The following is a 19906-nucleotide window of genomic DNA, read 5'->3' as shown; positions in this document are numbered from 1 at the left end:
GTCCAGCATGCATATGTTTGCTGTGTAGACTGCAGTTTCTTATTTATTGTGGCTGAATTTGCTGTTTCCTGAAATCTGTTGCATGTGTGTGTGACACTGATCATATAGGAGTGTTTGGGAGTTTGACTCACCTGCATTGCTTCTGGCCAGTGATCCAACATTGTTCTCATCTGCCACTGAAACACAAGAAACTGATGTTAACATACAAACATGTGCCGCGCCGCGTCCTCGGTCCTCCCGCCTGTCTCGCCAAAATGCTTGATTTTATTGCACTTCTATTTTCTGACTTTGCCGCTCTTTGCTCTCACCGTCGCTCTTTAAACCAATATTATGTTTTCTGTCTCATTTTACACGACGGCGGGACGGCCGCTCTGCTTTCCTGTGATGTTGGGTCAGCTTCGCTGCTACTGCTAAGTCATTTCCCTTCCTCCCTTCGCTCTCACTCCATTTGTCATCTCCCCTCCCTTCCCTCCTTCACTTTCTGTCTTCTTCCCTCTGACCTCCATCTGTCCCTTCACCTTCTGCCCTTTTGTCTCGACTTCACTGTTTTCTTTTCTCTTCAGTTCCACCCCGTCCATCCAGCCCGTCGCTCCTCTTTCTTTCCCTCCTTTGATCAACATTCTCGCTGTTAATCGTCTTACACTTCCTACCTCCGCCTCGGTCCCCCTCGTGCTTTTTCTCCCTCCGTTCTGAAAGAAGCTGATGAGCAGAGCTGCATCAAACACAGTGACACGGCTTCTCTGAGCAAATACTTTTCTAATGAAAACCACGCCTGAAGCGTGCCGCCAAACTGCCTGTGTGCATCTGACACGATGTGCACCGCATTCCCCGACAGCGGGGGATCACGCATGTGATGCACACGGTGTTGTGTTACCAGGAGAAAAAACACACAGGAGGCCCGTCGCCTACTTTTATAATGACTATAAAACTCAAATTCAGCCTCCGAAACTGAAGAAATGAAGTTTTGGTTGAATTCACAGGGAAAAGGATGCGAGCGAAAGCCAACAAAGACGGAAAGGTGTCAGAGATGGAGCGAGCGACAGGGACGGCGATGAGCGAGGGAGGCGTTCATCATTTGCAACTGATCTTAAATAATTCTTCAGGTTTTAATTGGGCTGGAAAATAAAATCAGGACAAATTAAATAAAAATGAAATTATACAAGTGACCCACTGATAAAGAGATGAAAACTGTGTCGTGCTCTTTTTTTATATAAACACACAAAAGCATGAAGTCGCATCCTAACGGGAATGTGGTCGTTATATGAAAAAAGATAATGGAGTTCTCACTAAAGCACATTTGTGGCACTTATTAACATAACTGCATGAACTATTTACATTAAACTACATTTACAGGTTGTGAAAACGCTAAAACACAAAGTATAACGACAGGATTATTCGCTGAGCTGAGTGTACGTCTCCACTGACCACGTATTCTTCAGTAAGCAGAATTCAGAGGCACAAACACTTCCTGCTTTAGTCTTAAGCTGCCCTGCTGCACTCCCATACATTCAGCTTTCCTAACAATTGCCTGCAAATTAACACTTAAATCCAGCTGAGGCGCTGCTGTGCTCTTTGCTGCTGGAGCGGCCATAAAATATCCAAAACTGCCTGATTTTGAAATATCACTTTAATTAAATAGTGCCAAGCTGAAAGCGCCTCTAATAAATAAAGTTAAAAAAGAATTCAGCTAGAAACTTTTTTTCACGTCCAGCTATGATTGCATATAAAGTGAAAAATCTTTTATCACCACGGTGACGTTTGCGTGTGTCCGTGCACGCGATTCATCTCCTTTTGAGCTCCGTAACAGGATCCGTGCTCGTGCCTCGTCACTCAGTCCATGTGATTCTGAGACTGCATTTACATACAGTACTAATGAGAGAAATCTGATTTGCATACGGCGATGCAAAGGCTGACAGAGACATATTTGCTAATTGATGCTCAAATTAGCAGAGCTGAATAAACTGGCGAGGCAGTGCGGTTGTGGTTAATATTGGGCTGTAGTTATGACTTCATTGGTGTTTGGTGCGATAACAAACGCAGCTTTTCTGCTGCAGCTTACAAACTTTTATAAAACCACTGAAGCTCAATCGAAGCGCTTTCACAGGAACCGTCACCAAAAAATGAAGCTGACACTTTATAAAACAGCCCATGACTAAGGCTGTGTTCCCCTCTATTAAATGAGATTATAATGTAATTATATTTACCTACAAACTCTTACAACAGGGTAAAAAATCATGATTTGACAGGAAACACAGAAATAATTACACTGTAACTAAATTTAAGCACATTTCTTGGTAATTTTGCATAAAAACAAAACAAAATCTTCCATCTGAATCTGTAAATAGGCTGAAGTTTGCAGGGAGCGGGTCATATTATGGATGGATTGACCTTGAATTTTTACATCTTTATTTAATATTCACTGCATTGATGTGCATGATGAATGTTTTATTATTGAACTGACCTTTTATTTTACCAAAGTACGTGTGATAAGGTGTCTGCTCCTCTACCGAAAATAAGTGCCATCAAAATTCCCAGGCCTCCCTGACCTTATAACGACGGAGCCAGGACAAACTTCCTGTAAAATACCTGGAAGTTCGGCGATGTTGCACTTGGAAAAGTTCAGCGTGATTATGATGTAAGACGGGAAAAACTGTTTGTTTCTTCTGTAAAGTCCCTGAAGTTAGGTAAATATAATGCCTAATAAGTTACATTTAATTACAGGAGAGTTACACCCTGAGTCACAGGCCATATTATAATGTGTCAACAAAATTTGCCCATTTTTCTTCCATGTCCATCTTCTCAGCTTCAGCGCTCTCGTCTTGTTTGTAATGTGCGAGCAATATGTTCTTCTGGACTTTACAGAGACCCGGGGCATGCTGGGAATAACAACATAACAGAGAGGGATCAAGCAGAACTTCAGGCCCGCCTAGAGGGATAACATTTATCCCCGAAATGTAAGGTCCTCCCCTCTGCAGCACTTCTGGGTGAAGCTGAATTTTGCTCTTTTGCTGTCAGTAAAGGAAGAAAACTGAGGCGTTTGTTAATATGATGTTGTTATTGTGGCTGCCTGATGGTTTGGCAATGAAAACATGCCATTCAAGCAATCAGTTATTAAATCCTTATTTATTTGTCGTGCATTTAATGAAGATCAAGGCAGCAAAAACACAAAGGAGGCGATGTACAGGCATGTAGTGCATACCATCAGTCTGTTACTCGTGTAGAAACAGATGTCTGAGCCACTCAAATAGTCTTCTGCTTTGTCTCATTCACACACACACACACACACACACACACACACACACACACACACACACACACTCTCATATCTGAAGCAGAGCCTGCTCAAGGAGGAGGACTGAGGGAAGTGACATTTGAAACAATAGGCTTTTGTTGTGCTGCTGCATCCACTGTCACATTACACTGATGTATGCACAAGCACAGGCGTAAGCACGCACACGGACGCAGCGTCTCTACAGCTGACTTTAACAGTCGCTGAAATGTCACCACACCGTCGAATCAGAGAGCAACAGGTGACCGAGATGTGAGCTCACGGCATCACCTTCCTCACACCGTTTGCATGAATAAAAAAACATAATGAAGCTGTAGCTAAACCCTGCATTGCGTTAGCACTTTGTTTCTTGCTTTCTTAAGTTTGGAAGTCTCAGATGTTCACAGGTCAACCACAAAGATGCTGCAGCTTCACACTCCTAGAAGCCAAATCACATTATTCTCAGTCCAAGGCCCCGAAATGTAAAAGCATAAACGGCGTAGTCTTATTCTTTAACATGAACCTGATTCTGTTTAGTACAGGATGTAAGTAAGCACACAAGACAAACACAAAGCCGCAGCCAGTGTCTCTGCAGAGGCCCCACCTGCATGCGACAGGACAGGTGTCAGTCTGCATGTGGCTATTGAGAGCATGCTGGTGGTGCAGCAGTCATGCAGCAGCAGGAATATTTAAATGTATGTGAGGATGCACGCAGCCACCATGCAGAGCGCACAACGAGAAAAGATCATGTCCCCACCAGTGTGATGCTGGTTCTGAGTCGTACCCAGGTCCATGCTCTTCGAGGCTTTGACGTGCTGGATCTGCCACTGGTTCTGGTTCTGGGTGGGAGACTGGGGCTGAGCCGGGCTAGAGACGTGAGGCTTTTCCCTTAAACAAATTAAACACAAGGCAAACAGAGCCCTTATTTTATTTGTGTGGAAGTCGCATCCTGTGTTTGCAGATTTTCTTCTGAATGGTTTTATGTTGTCTGACCCTCGTGCAGACAACATTCACACGTCGATTATTATAACTGCGGCAGCGTTAGCGTGCTAAAAGCAGAGCAATGATCTTACACTAAGGAGGAAACAGTGCAATGGAGCACAAGATGCTCAATAATGTTATTTTTTAGGAACAGCTAAAAAATAATAATGTGAGCAACAGTTCAGTTTTTGTGATGGTGACACCAACATATGGATAAAGAGTAAGTCTGTAAAAACCTCTGAAGAAGACAAATACTCACCTTTCCTGGAGATAAGAGTTTTGATTGGAGCTGCTGAAATCAGCGTCATGTCCATACAGCAGCCCATCCTCTTCCTCATCCATGTGAGAGTAACTCCCGTTGGTTACTAGAAAAAAAAAATCAATCTGATTTAAAATAAAACCCTTAGTGGTGATGTGAGCCTGAGAAAACAGACCAAGCATCTTTTCTAGAATCAGGTCATAAATAAATAAAACTCAGCATTTGACCCGATTCTGCAGTGAATCTTCGTACAGCCGACTCGTCCGTGTTGTTGTGGTCACGGAGTTTCACGCCGTGCCAGCCAGAATGGGAATGTATAAAACGCCCACATGGATCCCTTCCTGGGTTCTCTCTCTTTGTTACGGTTATTTGACTTTTTTTACAGGCAAATATATTTGTCAGATATGACTATTACTCCTCATATTGGGGCAATAATAATAATAATTGATTATCTAACTGATGGTTTAAAAACAGGCCAATCACAAAAGCTGCTTAGATTTTCAGGGAGGTGCTTGTGTAGTTTTTACATTCAACACAGACAGAAATCCTCTGTTAGCTTTGAATTTCTGCTCTGCTGTTTGTTAATGAGACAGAGATGATTATTGGTGCACAGCATTGAAGCAGAAAACATCTGAGCAGCTGCCTGCACTTGTTTCCTAGTGAGTCTGCTGTAAGGCCGACTGTATAACGAATGCACCTTTCAAACACAGCACACGAGGAGGAAGCAGAAGGAAGTGAATTATGCTGTGCGAGTGTTTGGAGGAAGTCCCGACACTGATTTCCACCTCAGCTTCCAGCTGCATGTAGCTGCAGTTTCACAATCACCTCTGAAGCCATTAGAGGCGGACTATTTAATAATCAAAAATGGGTGGAGGAACACGTCAAATAAACACGTGTTACTCTGTTCTATTGTCGTCATAAAGCTCTCCTCTAAATATTTAGAAAACCCGCCTTTAGCGAGGAGAGAACATTAGAAAGTGGGTTAAAGCGATTCTCACGAAAAGCTCCGCAGACAGAAAGTCTTAAGGATAAAAACTAAAGCGAGTGAGAGACAAGAGGGAAACGGAGGGAAAGATAAGCAGCTGGATGAGCAAAAAGTAAAGAGAGATAAACCTCACAGCAAAAGTTGGTGCAGATGTGCAGAAGTGATATGGCTGCGTCTGCCTGATAAACGAGCTTATGACAACTTCATACACAGACACACGATCCACTCGAGCGTAATTTACATACAGTCATCACTTCTCAGAGTGCATAGCTGCCTGCATCTGCACACGTGCGACTGAAAGCAGAGACGTTTGCAACTGGAGAGGAAAGCGGCGGCCTCTGAACGCATCGCAGCCTCTCATCTCCCTCCCTCCCTCCCGCTCGCTTTCTACACTAATCACCTGCTTTATTTTTCTTCTGCTGCCTTTCTTGCAATCTGATATTTTGGCTGTCATTTATCTCTCCTCTCAGATCTCCCATAAATCATTTTATCTCCCACTCAGTTTTCAGCCTTTTTTTCTCCTCCTTCCTAAACTTCCTCCCTCCTCCTCTCTGCCAGCACCTTAATCAGCTGAACTGTCAAACACACACACACACACACACACACACACACACACACACACACACACACTGTTCTCACTGACTCCCTCTATTTGAAGTGAAAAAGGCATTTGTTGTGTGGATGATAGCTCAGTATCAGTTTGCTCCAATAGAGGATAGATGAATCCTCTTCTTCCACACTCAACGTTTCCTTCCTGTCATCTGTATTTGTCTACGGCTTGTTGGTCCAATCATCCCCACCCATCTCTCTCTTAGCAGCAGTGGGAACCGGCGCATTCATTTTACAAATACAGAACCAGTCAGAAGTTTGGATGCACTGTTGGTGAGTTCAAGGCTTTTTGCTTTAGCTGTGCAGTTTAATGCAGTTCATTCAGCTGGAATTGTTTAAGAGAACTGCTGCGACTTCTGGTCTTCTTAATGATCTGAGAGCATGAGCCAGGTTGCACTGAGTGGGTCTGTATGAGCGTGGAAAGTAACCATTTGTTTTTTCAGCTGGACACTGACCCAAAACCACAAAGAAAGGCAGATCTGGCTCCTACAAATGTCCAACCTGAGCCGGATAAAGAGAGAAGCTGCTGCTGATTACTGCTGCACGCGTGTAGGAACACCTTTAAAAAGCACCCTGGCTTCCACAGATAGCTGAGGGAATATCACGAGAGTGCAGGAAATACTTATAACTTAAACTATAAACTCTTACTTTGAAGGGAGTAACTTTACATTCAGTAAATATTCATTCCTTTTTTCTTTTTAAACGTACTTTAACATGTTTGTAGTGCAAAAGGAAAAAGTTTAAAGTGTTGTTTTCTCTGCTGGAACTTTCAATATACTTGAAATGTTTCCTACAGTTACTTTGTATTATTTTTTACTTATGTGCATGTGATGCATGTGTAGCATGTTTAAAGGTTTAGATACAAATACATGTGAAAATGTTTCTGATCACAACAATTTTGTTTTCCAATAAAAAACATATTCAGGAACTTTGTGACATAAAATCATAATTAGATGCCGTGTCATTATCCATATATCATTCCCTGTATGCCGATAAGCCTGAATTATGAAACTGAATTTCCCGGAGGAACCCACCCGAGGGATTAATAAAGTTTCATCTAATCTAATGCCATCAGTACAAACAATGGTGGTGAGATATTTCCATATAGTATTAATATCCCATGTAGAATCCTATGAGACATGCTTGTTATGACATTCAAAAGACTCACAGAAAACTTGACCTCTGACCTTAAGATTCAACCTCAGATGAGGTGAGAAACATTTATGGTATCAATTTGAAAATCGTACATCGCCTCGTTCTAAAGTTTTCGTGTTGTCCACGCCGCCCAGCGTGGTGATGACAGAACTCATGCAGGTTTTACAGACCGTGATGTTTCCGTTACTTCTTTTTAAACCAAATCTTATAAACAGGGACCTGTAACAATAGCTTTCAACTTTGATGTTTAGTAATATTTTTCAAAATGTGCCATTAAAAAAACAAACAACAAAACTATGACTGCAGCTCCTCGCGGTGCCACACGAGGACGGTTTAACTCACAGGTAAAAGAAACTTCACAGCTATAAAAAGCACATTTACAGACACAACATGGTGCAAAATAAAGTCTGTAGTCTCTTCAGCCAGATCCCCCTTCATAAAACTCTCGGGGAGGTTGAATCTGTTATTCATCCACCTGGTTACTGCAGTCAGGGACGCGGTTGCTTTGACGGACAACAGTAATTATACCAGATCCTCGTCTGCCCAGCTGGAGCTGTACACTGTGTTTGGAGCATGTTAACAGATTATCTGACAGATATGATGATGCAGACCATCAAAGAAGTTTGTGTTTTTTTCTGTTACCAGCAGATCTGTGTGTCAGCTTGCTAACATTAGCTGACAGCTCCGTCCTTTCATCCAAATATGATGATGATGAACTTCTAGCTTCAAACAGCCACATGTCTGCATTCAAACTCTAACATGCATCCAAAAGTAATGATTCAATTCAATTTTTTTTTATACGGCGCCAAATCACAACAACAGTCACTTTATATTGTAAGGTAGACCCTACAATCCCAACAATCATATCTACTCTATGAGCAAGCACTTTGGCGACAGTGGGAAGGAAAAACTCCCTTTTAACAGGAAGAAACCTCCGGCAGAAGCAGGCTCAGAGAGGGGCGGGGCCATCTCCCACGATTGGTTGGGGAGAGAGAAGGAAGACAGGATAAAGACACGCTGTGGAATAATGTTGACCTCACAGTGGCTACATCTACCTGGGATGCTCCTGGGATGGATCCCACATTACTGAGCTTGACTCAAGTCTTGCATGACATCATTAAGGTTATTTTTCTGTCTTAAGTTTCTTCATGCCCAGAAAACATTTTACTTTCTGCATCTTCATCTGTAAACGGTGCTCTTAAACCATCACTTTCATTTGTGGTCCATCAAAAAAACAATTTAAATGCATAAACATGAGAAAATTAGGAAAGACTGCATAATGTGAAACTGTACTTAATTTAAGCTCAAGTAGATTAACTCTTCAGAAAGACAGAGAGAGAGTACAAAGAGTGAATAAAGACTGAAAGAAGAAGATGGATAAGAGAAAGAGACGGCTCAAAAATGCAGAAATAACACATGTGCATGAATGCATATGTAAGGAATCACTACACTGAATTTATTCTGAAATGCACAGAACAGTGCAGTGTTTTAATTTGGACGGCGTGCCAGAAAAACTGTGGCTTCAGTGCGTGAAACAGTTCATTAGAACAGTGAAACACACACACACACACCCAGCAGTGAAAGCACACAAAACAACTCGCACAGCCTGAGAAATGTGCTACTGTATGCCAACACACACTAATGTGTGTATGTAAATGACACGATAGCTGAGGTGAATTTGAACAGCAGAGTGTATTCAAGGTCAGAGCTGTTTGCCAGTCTCAGTGCAAACACACAGAAACACAGCACTGTTTAATACTGGCCCAAAAAAAATCCCTGAACCAATACACCCCCCCCCCCCCCCCCCCCCCCCCCCCCCCACACACACACACACACACACACAAACAAGCACTGATATCATTCAGACACTGAGGACAATGCGAGTGTGCACACAGCCGCCTTAAACTCTCTTAATTAGGACAAATATACCATCAAATATGTCTTCACCTTAAACTCTGATTTACATCACGAGTGTACATCAGATTTCATCTCCATAACATCTGTAATACCTGGACAATGGTGATAATAGAAGGCGCACTGTAAAGCGCACTCACAGGCAGAAACTTCCAGTAAGAAACAAAACAACCCTGAGGGACACGCGAGGAAAAAGAAGCAGAGAGAGAGCTGGAGGAAGAAGAACAGAGAGAAAACGGGGGCAGAATACCCTCTAATTAAGTCAACTGGAGATGGCGAGATGACGGTTTTTGTTTATGTTTGTTTTCTCTCAGAGACGTTGTTTATTTCTTATGATTAATAAGCAGATTCGCTTTACTGGACCGGGTGCAGATGACACGCCCACCTTTGATGCTGCTTTTACAGTAAAAACAAAACAGAAACTAAAGAAAAGAAAAGCGCTCGAATAAAGTCAGGACACGTGAAACAAGCGTGCGTGTTGAAGTTTCACAACAAGCACGTTCCTGTAATGTTACACTCCTGAGGTCACCAAATGGACCTTTAGTTTGAAATCACTTCCTGTAGGTGAGGACTTGGTTTAAGGCCCTTTGATGTGTTCATCGGAATGTGCATGTTAGATACAAAGTGTCTATGTGAATGGCTGAATGAGGCCCGAGGCCGGTGTCGCCATGCAGAGACGTCTTCAGGAAAGCTGCTCCTGAACCCGAGACAGCATCAGGAGCGTCTCGCCTGAGCTGAGGAGACCAAGAGCTGGACTGATGCTCAGTGATCAGTGAGTGAAGTTTTCATTTGGAAATCTCTGTCTGTAAAAGGTGTTTTCATCTTTTAGTTATTTCCTGTTTTATTTTGATAGTCTCCTGTCTCAGGTATGTTGTATATAGCATCACTTCCTCTGTGTCATTTCCTGTTTGATTAGTTTCAGGTGTTTCCACTCTGCCCCAGTCGCCCTCCCGTGTATACACAGTCGCGGTCTCCCTTTGTTCGCTGTCAGATTGTGTGTTTGTGATCCCGTTCAGTTCGCCCTGTTTGTCAGGCCTTCCACCAGAATAAAGGTTCCTCTTTTGTTTATCCAGTTTGCTTCAGAAGTCTACTTTTGGGTCCGACTCACCACAACAACATTTCTGATTTTTTCCTGTTTAGGTCTCTGCATTTAAACGACCCAGCGGCCCAAAGCCTCACAAAACAACCGCTCTCGTATCAAATTTTAGGACAACAGACAAGGACAAACAAACAGCCTTCAGAAGTGGGAGGCAGCACTCAGATCCACAGATGAATCATCTGCATTGTTGTCAACGCTATCACGTTTGGTGCTCACAGCAACCACAAGGTCAGCGCCACATGATTGAAGGGCAGTTATATAACACGCTAAACTCACCGTTAGATGCATAAATGACGTTGGTCACCAGGGGGAGGTGAACGGTCTCAGCGGCCTGACCGTTCATCGGGCTCATCGGTGCAGAAAGGCCAGAGCAGCTGTCAAATGAGCGACTGGGTGATCCACCGTGTTGATCCTGAAACGGGGACGGAACAAAGACCGCTCAACACTTTCAAAATAAAATAAAAAGTAGATCTGAATGATATTTTGTTACAATAAATACAAAAAAATGGATGAAGTCTGGGTGACGTGCTGGATTTTACTTGTTTTGTATGTGGACTGCATTTAAACGGAGAGACGAGCGTGTGAGAGGTTTTCAAACACGATAAGACGCTGAGTGAAGCGAATCCGAGGGAGACACTCGGGAGACAGTACAGGGTCAAGGTGAAGGAGGGGGCTGCATTTCCCATGCCCCCACAGGGTTAGAAGCACCTTCAGCACTGCTTCCTCTTTCAGTGTGTGGCACTGAAACCTCGATTATACGCTCTGCAGCCGCGAGTCTGCTCGGGTCCCAGTGACGTAAACATCATCATCACACGGTGAGCGCGAGGGTCCGTGTGGATGTGTGTGCAGAACATTACAATGCACCAACTATGCAGCAGACTTGAAGGGGACAGCAAAGTGTAACAGGAAGGACTGCCAGGCCGTCGGGTCTCCAGCGGCGTCTAATGGTGGGATAACACGGTGACACCTCTCCCCCTCAGAGGACAGCCCTCTGAGGGCCCTGCGCTAGTCAAACAAAGCATTGATTATACTGTCGATGTGTCTCTTTGTGCATGTATTATTTCTTTAGGAATTGAATTTGCATTTATTTGTCATTTGTGTTTGGGTGTAGAAAACTCTCCGGATTCATTAACATGCATGCATATGTATGCTGCTGAGATTCAGTGTACTCTGTTTCTTTGCTGTATTTGCCCCCTCTGTGTTGGATAATCCCCGCTCTCAAACAACAAAGGAGACATAACAACGCCGTGTGTGCAATAAATCCTCCATGTCGTCCTACTCTTGACCCCACACCCGGCACCGGCTCCAGTCCCTCGCCCAGCCTCCGCCGAACTCCAACCCAGCCTATGCCGGGGTGTTAGACATCCAGCAGGCCCCCTTCCTGGCTCCCTCCCAGCATGCTTCCCATTAGTTAGTGTTATAGTGCAATCAGATTTCTCCTGAATGCTGGAGATACACAAACATGCATCACCCTATGTCTGCGTTCTTTGTTTATTTTGATCATTAACTCCAATTATCATCAGTAACATCTCAGTTAAAGACTTCATCCACCTCTCTGAATATGAAACCATTAGAAACCGACTTTGTTCACTCTGCTAAAGTAGAAAAACAGCAGCACACACTCACACAGCACTTACACCACTGCCTCATTTTCTGTGCTCATGGTTGTTTTTTTCTAAGAAAAGACTTTCCAAGGATGGCAGGAGCGCTGCTCTGCAAACAGCATTTGAGCCAAATGGGAAAAAAAATCAAAGGACTAAAAATCAGGTGAAATTCACAGGTTTTTGGTCACCTTAGTGTAAGGTGTTATTCTGCATGATGAGCACTAACAGGGAATCAACAGGGTGGATTTTTTAAATCTGTTTCTTGTTTTTTTGGGACGTCAGAAGGACCGATGGTCAAGAACAAAGTCAGAGTGTTCCCGCTGAAGCTGAAGAACCATAGTGATGCAGGCAGAAGGTGTTGGGATGGGTCCTGTATTAAACGAGCAGCTGGATAAAGTGAGAGATTAGAGAGAGCGGTCGAGACAAACACAGCCAGAAGAACTGAGGGAGAGAAAATTACAGGATTCAGAGAGGGGGAAATATAGAGTGCTGCACTTTTATAACATTGAAAAGCATCAATGTTGAGTCCAGAAAAAGCTTTTAAGGTACAGTCTCTTATCTAGCTGCCTTTATCACCCCCCTCCCTCCATTTTTAAGACAAAGTGGTGACGGTGCCTCTTTGATGCATCTCACTGCTTTCCTCGTCAGGTGATTGACAGGGAGGATGGCCTGAGCCCAGCAAGCCCAAGCACACGCTACATGCATGCATGAAACCAGCATCCAGTTTATCCGACTAATGCACTAAATCCCATCTTAACAAGGCTGGTAACTGATACGATTAGTCCAACTTTTCATCAGTTTTTTGCATTTAAACTGCATCTGTGGCTCTAAATACACACACCTTCTCTTAACGGCGTCTCTTTGTGTTAATTCACGTCTCTGAGTGTGTGTCTGGAGTGCCTGTATGTGAGCACACTGCACAGCGTATATAGCTTTTTCAATAACCAGCAGGTCATCCGAAGGGTCATCCGCACTTGAGCCCACAACCCTGGCTTTGTGCGTGCAAGGATTTCTACAGACGGACTACAGAGCCGTGGAAAAGGCACCGGCTGAAAAGCAGGCGAGATGAAAAGCATCTCTTTCTCTTATAAAGAAAGGAGATACAGCTGAGTCAAGAACACTCTGTCGCACACAAACACGAAAAGCAGGAGCGTAAATGCTCTTTTGCTGCTGCCTCTGAGAGCAGAGAAGACACGGTGTGAAGAATGCAGGGGCTTTCAAACATGGTGGAAGGCAGAGATAACACACAAGATAAACATATTACCAAGACATTTATATGCAGTCATGTGGAAAACGAAGTAGACCCAATGATTCAGTCGCCTGTAGCATCACCTTTAACAGCAACAGCTCGAAGTAACCGTTTTCTGTGGGATTTTGTCGTCTCTCACGTGACTGTGGAGGAAATGTGAAATTGTGCTACAGCGTTTCATTGCATTGAGGTTGATGACCAGTTTGGGTCAAGCTTTACATGTCAGACATGAGGCCTCATTATTGCCGTCAAGCAGACGTCGGCCCGTCTATAAAGGCTTTACTGCAGGTGTATTTGCTTTACCCTGATTAATCTACAGGTTGACGAGTGTTATTTAATTTAAAGGCAGCACTGAAGAAGCCCATATCCAAAGTCTCTTACGACTGATGTCTAAATATATTTATTTATTTTTCATATTTTTACTTAAAATAATATTAAAAGACTTGTTTTTCACATGACTAACTGCTCACTGGCTCATTAGTTTAGCTCATCTATCTATTACATAAAATGACACACGAGGCAAAACCTGTACCTTTAAAGCTCTCAGCACCACCAGCTGGATGGTCCCTCTGACGTTGCCCTCCTGTGACATGGAGCGCCGGAGCGTCTCCATGGCCACGTGATTGGGGCGTCCCAGCAGAGACTCTCCATTTACAGCCACCAGCTGGTCATTGACATGCAGGCGTCCATCCTGTAAAACACAGAGCGGTTTGCTGAACATATGTGTGCGTTTTCTGCAGTTTGCATTGCAGATATGTCTTTGCATGAACTCTGTCTACATGCACGGACACACATGCCTCTGAGTTAATGACAGCTACATGTTGCATATCATTTCACTACTCTGTGGTCTGACATTCTCTCTTTTCAGCAGTGGCAGGAAATCACTGAGCTCTGATGGAGAGCTCACACAGACGCTCGCTCACGCACACCTGTGGCCTTCACTGAGTGCGTCTGTGAGGTTAAACCAGCCAAAATGACTTAAACCCTGCACACACACATTCTCAAGGCTGTCTGACTTAACGCAGTCTCCACCTCATCGACTAAGACCCCCGTCAGCTCAGTCTGCTTGACTGCATCGGCAGGATATTTACAATTCCTCTGCAGCAGGCCCTTTCCATCTATTCCTGTCTGTTTGTGCACAAACACTAACAGCTGCGCCCAGTGTGAGGGTGTGTGTGCATGCGCCGGTCACACAGAGAGTAAGAGGTCAACGATGAGTGGAGCAGGATCTTGTGTGCAAAGACGTCCACGTCTGATGAGGCTAACTCATTTTGTGTTACTTTACACTGTGATTGGAGCAAAAGAAAATGCACTGTACAGATGAAGTGATTTACATGAGTGTATGTATGTTTGGGAAAACTGTGTCACCTTGTACGCAGCTCCTCCGTGTATGATGGATTTGATGAAGATTCCCAGATCCTCTCCCGTCTCCCTGGACTTGTTCCCTTTGAGGCTGACGCCGAGCCCCGCCGAGCCGGTGTCGTTGAGGGGCACCTCAAACATGAGCTGCTCCTTTCCATTCTCCGAGACCACGCTCGGCACACGGGACACCTCGTCCCTCTGGAAGCGACAGAGAGTAATGGAGGCAGAAGAGGCGAGACGGGGATGATGAAGGGAAAGGGTTGGGAACGGGGTGAAGGCAGGAGGCAGAGGGTTAGCTCATTGAGCTTGAACAGTCTTCAAAAGCTAAACTAAAAGCTTTTCCATTTGAGAGAAACTACCAGGTGCTTTTGAACTAAATTTCTCTCCAACTAAAAAAAAATTGTAGTCAGAGTATAAAAAGTTTAAAAGAAAGAAGCCATTTGGACCGCCTGCTTTTATGTACCCACCTTTTTTTGCATCTCCATCTCTCAAGTCTGCAATATCAATAAAATGACCTGCGCATTTTCACGAGGTAATTGGAGAAGACGACAAACACAGAAAGCCAGAGAGACTAAAGCAGGAAGAGCAGAGTGAATATAATGAGGAAAGATGGTGAAAGGCTGAAATAAGAAGCAAAGACAGACCATGTACATAAAAACTATCATAAAGCCAGAAAGCAAAAGGAAAAAAACTGCATATTATGAAGAGAGAGAGAGATGTGTGGTGTAATGACTGAGTCTGAGGGAGAGTTAGTGGGACAAAGACTGTGAACAAAGACAGCGAGCAGATACTGACAGTCAGAATTATGACTGTGATGGCTCAGCAGGAGAGAGCGAGCGGCGCTTCACAGCATATGGATTATACTGTTTACATGAGCTTAAGAGGAACAACAGGTAAACAGCAGTTTTTTATTTTTCCAGAGTTTCAACAAAATCACAAAAATTGTGAAGATGAAGATGATGACGTCAGGGATGCACTTACTGACAACAGCTCAGTGACAATCATAATCAATGAAACCTGCAAAGCTACAGTTCATGTCACATGTCCACATATAACCGACAACACAACACAAACACGTCATGTTTACACACGGAAGATCCACCATCATCCCCAGCATCATCATCGTCATCATCGATTGATAGAAAACAGGAGGATGTTTGTTCTTTGAATAAGTGTACGTAGGTCAAGGTTCAAGTTAAACAGCTGATAAATGTCACGAGTTTACAGCAGTTCAGCCAATATCTGATCACTTATTCTACCTAATCACTGTTGGCTAAATCAACCTGCGCTATATGTCAACATGCAAACATTTCTTCATGCAGGAAGCGAGAAATCGTCCTCCCATGATCAGCGATGCCACATGAGAGCAACAGCAGGACTGAAAAAGCCCACAGCTAAATCCCCATTTGTAAAATCTCATCTGCTCCTACAGGTCAAGAAAACAGACAGATGAGAAAAAGACGATGTCAAATTCACTCTGCACGAACAAACCTCACAGCTGGAGTAAATCACCAGGAAGAACGTCACAATTACACAATTTCCAAAGCTAAAAACACACATTTCATCCAAGTGCGGCTTTTACAGATTCATGCTGCACAAATTCTCCTCATCGTTATTCATTTTAGACTCGTTTACACCCGATGTCCTCCAAAAAAGGACGAGCAACAAACCCAGAAAACTGGAAATTCAGTCGGCTGCTTTTTGATCGATCGTTTCACGTACAGTCATCTTTAACTTGTGACCCAGTCAGACAATAAAAGGTTGTAAAATCCTGATTTCAGCAGCACATACAGCGTGATGACATCATAAATATGCTAATGAGCACAGATGTCACTGAGGCAGTCTTTAGCAGCTTTCTGCACTGAGGACAGAGACGGTACATATCTGTGCGTGTGACATCTCACCTCCAGCAGAACATTTAGCACACTCTGCAGAAAATACCACAATACATATGCATTAGCATTTAGCCAACAGATACATCCAGGTTTATTCTAATGATATCTGATGCAGGGGCGCTTTTTAATGAGTGTGTGTGTGTGTGTGTGTTTCCTGTTGCATGAAAGTTTCAGTGGCTGCAGCTTTGTGTCGTCTCTCTCCATGACTGTCTATACTTTCACATAAATTACTGCATTGATTTGTCTGTTTACACTATATATCTGTGAGTGAGTCCATGTCTGTGTGTCTGTGGCTCTGCACACACATGCATTAAGTCAGCCTGAGTCTGCCTCTGTGTGTGTGTGTTTGTTTGGGTCAGCAGTGTCAGCTTTAGACACTGTTTGTCTGTGGGGATTGTAGGTTTAACAGCGTTAAGCCGACAAAAAGTCCTCTACTCTGCAGAAAACTGTTTTCCCTGCTGGAAAAACTTCCCCATCAGACTGACTGTCCAGACCTGATAGGAAGCTTTCCGACCTTGGAAAGAACTTCAAAACACCCAGAAGAGGAACGTTAGCTACTTTCAGCACATAATTACAGTGAGGATTCATTAGGCTCGAAAAGTCCATCCAAAGCGATGCTCGCGGTTTGGCAACTTTTCAGTTTTTCTGCCGCAGCTAAAATGTTTTTATTCGGCTGATTTTGCTGCATCCTTTTGTTATTTGTGATTTCTCACGCTCGGCACAGGACAGAGCAAATGTCAGAATGAATGTAGAGCAGAGGACGGATGTTATACTGCAGCATTTCTCAGATAGTGGGGAGACCAGGACCACCCACAATGGTGTGAGACGTTTTATGGAACCTGACAAAAATATGCAAATATATGTAAAGATGGTTTCTGGGTGAGGAATTCAATTTCCCATAAAAATAAGGAGCAAGCGCATCCTCGGAGCACGGAGGATTTAACAGGTAGTGAGATAAAAAAAAGAAAAGAAAAATCACCAAAATTTAATCGAACATTTCTATTATTTCCCCCTCGTCACTATGAGTGGCGGCTATATTCACATGCACTAAAATAATAAACACTACTGCGAGTCTGTGGGTGTGTTCCCTGTTTGTAGCTACGCAAAGGTCTTTGCTCCTTAAACTCCATCAAATCCATCCACTTACAGGAAACGCTGTTTGCACAGCTCGCTCCTCATGCTGGTCATTTAACATTTAAATGGGTTGCCACGACGATGGATCAACGAGAGGACAAGCTATTAAAAAGACAGCTTCGTTGGTGTGTTTGTGTGCGCTTTTTTTTATTAAACTGAGCCGGTAAAACATGACAGAGGGAATGATGGAGAGACGCATTATGTGAAAATGAGTGTGAACAGCATCACCTTTAAAGGACAGATGAACTGTTAGCCAGAGCCGCACAAAGATTAAAACACTATCAGAGGAGTGCGAGGAAAGACGAGCGGCGATCGTAATTTTGGTTATCGGTTGTGTTTGATCTGCTTTCACACTCTGCACTATAAATTCTGCCATTCCTCTATCTGTGTGCGTGTTTGCGAGGACACCTGCTTTCAGCGACATGGTCTTTTAATGAGAATGGTGCACAGATGCCCTTCCACCCAGCCATGCTGAGGCTCTGTGAGTGTGTGGACAGCCCCATGCCGTGTGAATGACTGCCCAAGGATCCATTTTACAAGGCCAAACAAGAGTGGCCGTGTACTTAAACGTGGCGGTGTGATTACACAAGCATACATACACACAAACAGCTGAGGTAAGTACTCCCAGGGACCACACCTGACATTATGGGCCATGCTTCTGACTTATGAAAATAGCCGCCCATTACTGACCACTCAGGACGGGCCCCTGTTGTCCAACACCCCCGCCCCCCACCCTATTCTTCCATAATGGTTGGAGTAAAAGCAGCAGCGGAAACCTCCACAGCCCCGTCTTAGTGAGACAAAGGAGCATTTACAATCCTACAGAGAAAGGAAGATGATGAGGAGTGACAAAAAAGAGGAAGCTTTGGAGGTTAACATGTCTGTGTGAAAGAAAAAACCACTTGGAGTCCACGACGCATTTAATAAACAGAAGAAATCTCTGCAGAGAGGCTGGGTGGAATCAGGCAGCGTACTCTGGCTCATATCTGCCTGTCGCTGCTGTTCAACAAGTAAAGCGCTAACGCTGCTAATATAGATTTCCCAATTAAAGGTCTGCACATGCAGGGCAAGCTGGCATGTAGGTGATGTGAAATCCACAGCAGGTGTTGGTGGCACAGGGTTTGTTTTCCAAGCTTACAAGTGGTCATGGGCCATCGTGTTACATTACGGGTTCGTGGTGCGAGCCGGGCAGCCTTCTGTTCATGTGCCGAGGATCCCCACATGAACACAGAATTGCTTTTGGGCAATGGCCGACAGCAAAGTCGCAGCTGCCGTTTTCCACACATCAACACGTTAAAGAAAATACTTTACATGTCAGGCTGCACTGAGGAACTCTGACTGGAAGTAGGGAATGTGCTGATCCCCGCTGACACAGGCCGGAAAGTATATCAGAGATGAAAAGTATAATTTATTTATTTTTACCTAAAAATATTTAAAGGTAGGCACGCTAGAATACGGGGTAGGAGGATACAAAGAAACAAAACTTAAGTAAGTAAACATAGAACATACATCATGTACATCAACATAATGCAAATTAAATAAGGATGTAAAAAAGCAAGATTAGTCCACTCCATAAAAAGGTCGTGCCTCACAAAGTGCAGTGTACTTCTATAGAAATACTGTTTGTCTTTGCAAAACACAACCATTAAATAATGCAGTACTTAAAAGTAGTTACAGTGTAATTATTTCCTGTAAAAATGTTTTGCTTTATCTAATCTCTTGCTGGTGTTACCGTGTGCACTTGTTTATTGAATATCATGCTGTTTACAATAAAACTTGTAGCCACTGATTGTGACGCTGAACTCACGAGGAACGTATTTACTAAAGGTCAGACCGCGAGTGAGCCGAAGGATATTTTCTCATATACTTTATTTTCCGCACTATAAGGCGCACTTAAAATCCTTTAATTTTCTCTAAAATCGTCAGTGTGCCTTATAATCCGGTGCGCCTCATGTATGAATTCTAGCTTCCACCTAAGCATGATATAGCATGTTCTGACTGAGAGGTTTCTGAAACATTCAAACGTACAGCTCTGCTATCACTTCCAACATAAATGAAGACAGAAAACTAAACAGCAGTGACGTTTGTAGGGTTACTGAAGTTGGGCTAGCTGCTATATAATGATGTGCTACGTGATCGCTAGCGACACAGCTATGTTAGCATAGCATAAACACAGTGAAGCTGGAGGATGAATGCTAACTTGAGTTGAGTAAAGTTTGACTTATCTGACTGTTTTGTTTCACTTAATGCGCCTTATAGTCCAAAAAATACAGTACTTAAGTTAACTTATATGCACAATCAGAGGAGTCGCCCCCTGCTGACCAAAAGACAGAATGCAGGTTTAAAGGCTTTAGTTTTCAGACACAGAAACTTAATTACGTAGGGTTCTCCT

General features: G+C 43.5%; 1 protein-coding gene and 1 long non-coding RNA gene across 6 annotated transcripts in view; one reads left to right on the top strand and one right to left on the bottom strand.

Annotated features, from left to right (window-relative positions):
- pard3bb (par-3 family cell polarity regulator beta b) overlaps positions 1-19906 on the bottom strand; it is a 205111-nt gene that overhangs the window by 97236 nt on the left and 87969 nt on the right. For 4 of the 5 annotated variants that reach the window (XM_019353173.2, XM_019353172.2, XM_013270228.3 and 1 more), the window contains 6 exons: positions 14492-14683; positions 13656-13814; positions 10547-10682; positions 4509-4614; positions 4026-4156; positions 132-176 (listed from right to left, as the gene is read on the bottom strand). In XM_019353173.2, coding sequence (XP_019208718.1) covers positions 132-176; positions 4026-4156; positions 4509-4614; positions 10547-10682; positions 13656-13814; positions 14492-14683 — 769 coding nt within the window. The remainder of the gene's footprint in view (positions 1-131; positions 177-4025; positions 4157-4508; positions 4615-10546; positions 10683-13655; positions 13815-14491; positions 14684-19906) is intronic. The other variant, XM_019353171.2, reaches the window with a different exon arrangement.
- Positions 9848-10534, top strand: LOC102075566 (uncharacterized). Its single transcript, XR_265972.4, has 3 exons — positions 9848-9943; positions 10088-10223; positions 10312-10534. It is a non-coding gene; the product is annotated as an uncharacterized LOC102075566 (long non-coding RNA).

This window comes from Oreochromis niloticus, linkage group LG16 (assembly GCF_001858045.2).
Source record: "Oreochromis niloticus isolate F11D_XX linkage group LG16, O_niloticus_UMD_NMBU, whole genome shotgun sequence".
Classification (NCBI taxonomy): Eukaryota; Metazoa; Chordata; class Actinopteri; order Cichliformes; family Cichlidae; genus Oreochromis; species Oreochromis niloticus.
This window is presented reverse-complemented; position numbering and strand designations above follow the sequence as displayed.